This window comes from Solanum tuberosum, unplaced genomic scaffold, assembly GCF_000226075.1.
Source record: "Solanum tuberosum cultivar DM 1-3 516 R44 unplaced genomic scaffold, SolTub_3.0 scf00649, whole genome shotgun sequence".
In the NCBI taxonomy this organism is placed as follows: domain Eukaryota; kingdom Viridiplantae; phylum Streptophyta; class Magnoliopsida; order Solanales; family Solanaceae; genus Solanum; species Solanum tuberosum.
In genome coordinates, this window is record NW_006239561.1 from 89,802 (window position 1) to 91,983 (window position 2,182).

Here is a 2,182-nt window from a genome sequence, read left to right on the forward strand (position 1 = left end):
TATTACTCTCCCCCCCCCCCCCCAAAAAAAAATAAAAATTACTAAGTTTATTTACAGTATTTTTTTTTTTCAGGTTTACAAAGAATTATTGGATAAAACAAAGTCTATTGAAGGTGTTAGAGTGGAGAATAATAAGTTTTGTGTGTCTGTGCATTTCCGTTGCGTCGATGAAAAGGTATGAACAAATTTCACATATTATTTTTCGAAAAATTTATATATGTCTCGTACAACTGACACAAGTAAATCTCTTGATAAATATTAGTAACGAATAACCTAGTAAAAATGAAAACTAACTTATAATTACAAGTTAAAATTCAAAGTTTGTATTTTTTTTAAAAACCCATAAAAATAGTTTACTAACACTTTTCAATGTTGTTCATAAAGAAAGCCAACATCTTGGATTACGAGTAAAACTTCATGACTATATATATCTCACACGTAGAAATTAAAACTTCGATATAATTACTATTTTTCAATTACAGAAGGTAAAAGATAGATGACTATTTGTGAAATTTACTTTTAAAAAAAAACTTTACATTCTCTATGTATATTAATATATAATAATCCATATCCATGGCCCATTCAAAAGTAGAATTAAACAAAAATAAGCATCATCTTTTTATAGTTTAGACAAAGCATATAAGATTATATAAAGCACAAATAATGTTAAGGTTTTTTTTTTTAAAAAAGAGTTGCAACTTTAAAAAAGTTAAAGAAAATATTTAATTTAATTTAATAATTAATTATTTATTATTATTTTTGGTAACAGAAATGGGGTGAATTATCACAACAAGTAAGTTTAGTGCTAAAAGAATATCCAAAGCTTAAATTATGCCAAGGAAGAAAGGTATTAGAGATCCGTCCTATTATTAAATGGGACAAAGGAAAAGCTCTTCAATTTTTGCTTCAATCACTTGGTAAGAATATTCTACTTTTAAAATATTCATAATTTTTATTTTTTATTTTATCATCACTAAAATAAAATATTGAGAAGAAATTAAGTTAATTATTAATCTTATTTCAACAGGATATGCTAAATGTAATGATGTCTTTCCTATTTATATTGGTGATGATCGAACAGATGAAGATGCTTTCAAGGTTTAATATATTCTTCTTTACCCTTTATTTAATTATAAAAATTTAGTATATTAGAATTTTTTCCTAGAGGGTTTTATTAATTTTCCTTTAATTTTTTAAGTTACTAAAATGAATAATTATAAGGATGTAAGTTATACCTCTACTAGAAATTAATATAAGCTCCTTTTCCATCATGAATCCAGTGATTTTTTTATATATATAAAATATGATTTTTACATCGAACCAATTTATTGGGGAAAGGCATGGTGGGGAAACAGATTCTCACTGAAATATCAGGAAGCTTTCTGATTTTTTCATGCAAAAACACTACTTTTTTTCATCGATTCAATCAAAATATCTGTGAAAATAGCTACGGAATATTTTTCATCGAGAAATTTCAGTGAAAGAATAATAAATTTAATAGTGTACACACTAACAACATAATGGTTTATTTATATTATCAGTAAATTTTAATTTGTGATAACAGGTTCGTTTACTATTTTTATCAAATTATCAATTAGTGTTTATCTATAGATTTATTTGTAATAACATGATTGTATAAATATATGTTTCACTATTAGTAAATATAATTTAAATTATATTTATTATATAATTTTAGATATATTTTGATAATTATTACTTTGAGAAGTTAAACTATTTATTAATTATTAAACAAATTATATGTTGAATGTATAATAGGTACTTAGAGAAAGAAGGCAAGGTTTAGGCATTCTCGTCTCAAAAACTCCAAAAGACACACATGCATCTTATTCTTTACAAGAACCTTCTGAGGTGAGAATCTTTAAACATTTAAGCAAAGTACATTAGGGGTGTGTTTGGTACGAAAGAAAATATTTTTCAATTTTTTCATATTTGATTGGGTAAAATATTTTTCAAATCAACTCATTTTTTTCAAGTTTAAGGAAAATGACTTCCCTTCAAAAATTAAGGAAAACATTTTCCAAAACATTCCTCCAACTTCAAATTATAGGAAAAATAAATTTAAAGCTTATTTTAAAAAAATATTTTTCAACTTCAATTTTTTTTATTTTTTTACCTCACCCTCACCCCGACCCCCCTACCCCTGCCAGCCCCCTACCACCCT

General features: G+C 25.1%; 1 protein-coding gene across 2 annotated transcripts in view; it reads left to right on the plus strand.

Annotated features, from left to right (window-relative positions):
- LOC102592898 (probable trehalose-phosphate phosphatase H) overlaps nt 1-2,182 on the plus strand; it is a 7,252-nt gene that overhangs the window by 3,610 nt on the left and 1,460 nt on the right. For both annotated transcript variants that reach the window (XM_006366474.2, XM_015304906.1), the window contains 4 exons: nt 74-175; nt 770-917; nt 1,028-1,098; nt 1,777-1,869. In XM_006366474.2, the coding sequence (XP_006366536.1) occupies nt 74-175; nt 770-917; nt 1,028-1,098; nt 1,777-1,869 (414 nt within the window). The remainder of the gene's footprint in view (nt 1-73; nt 176-769; nt 918-1,027; nt 1,099-1,776; nt 1,870-2,182) is intronic.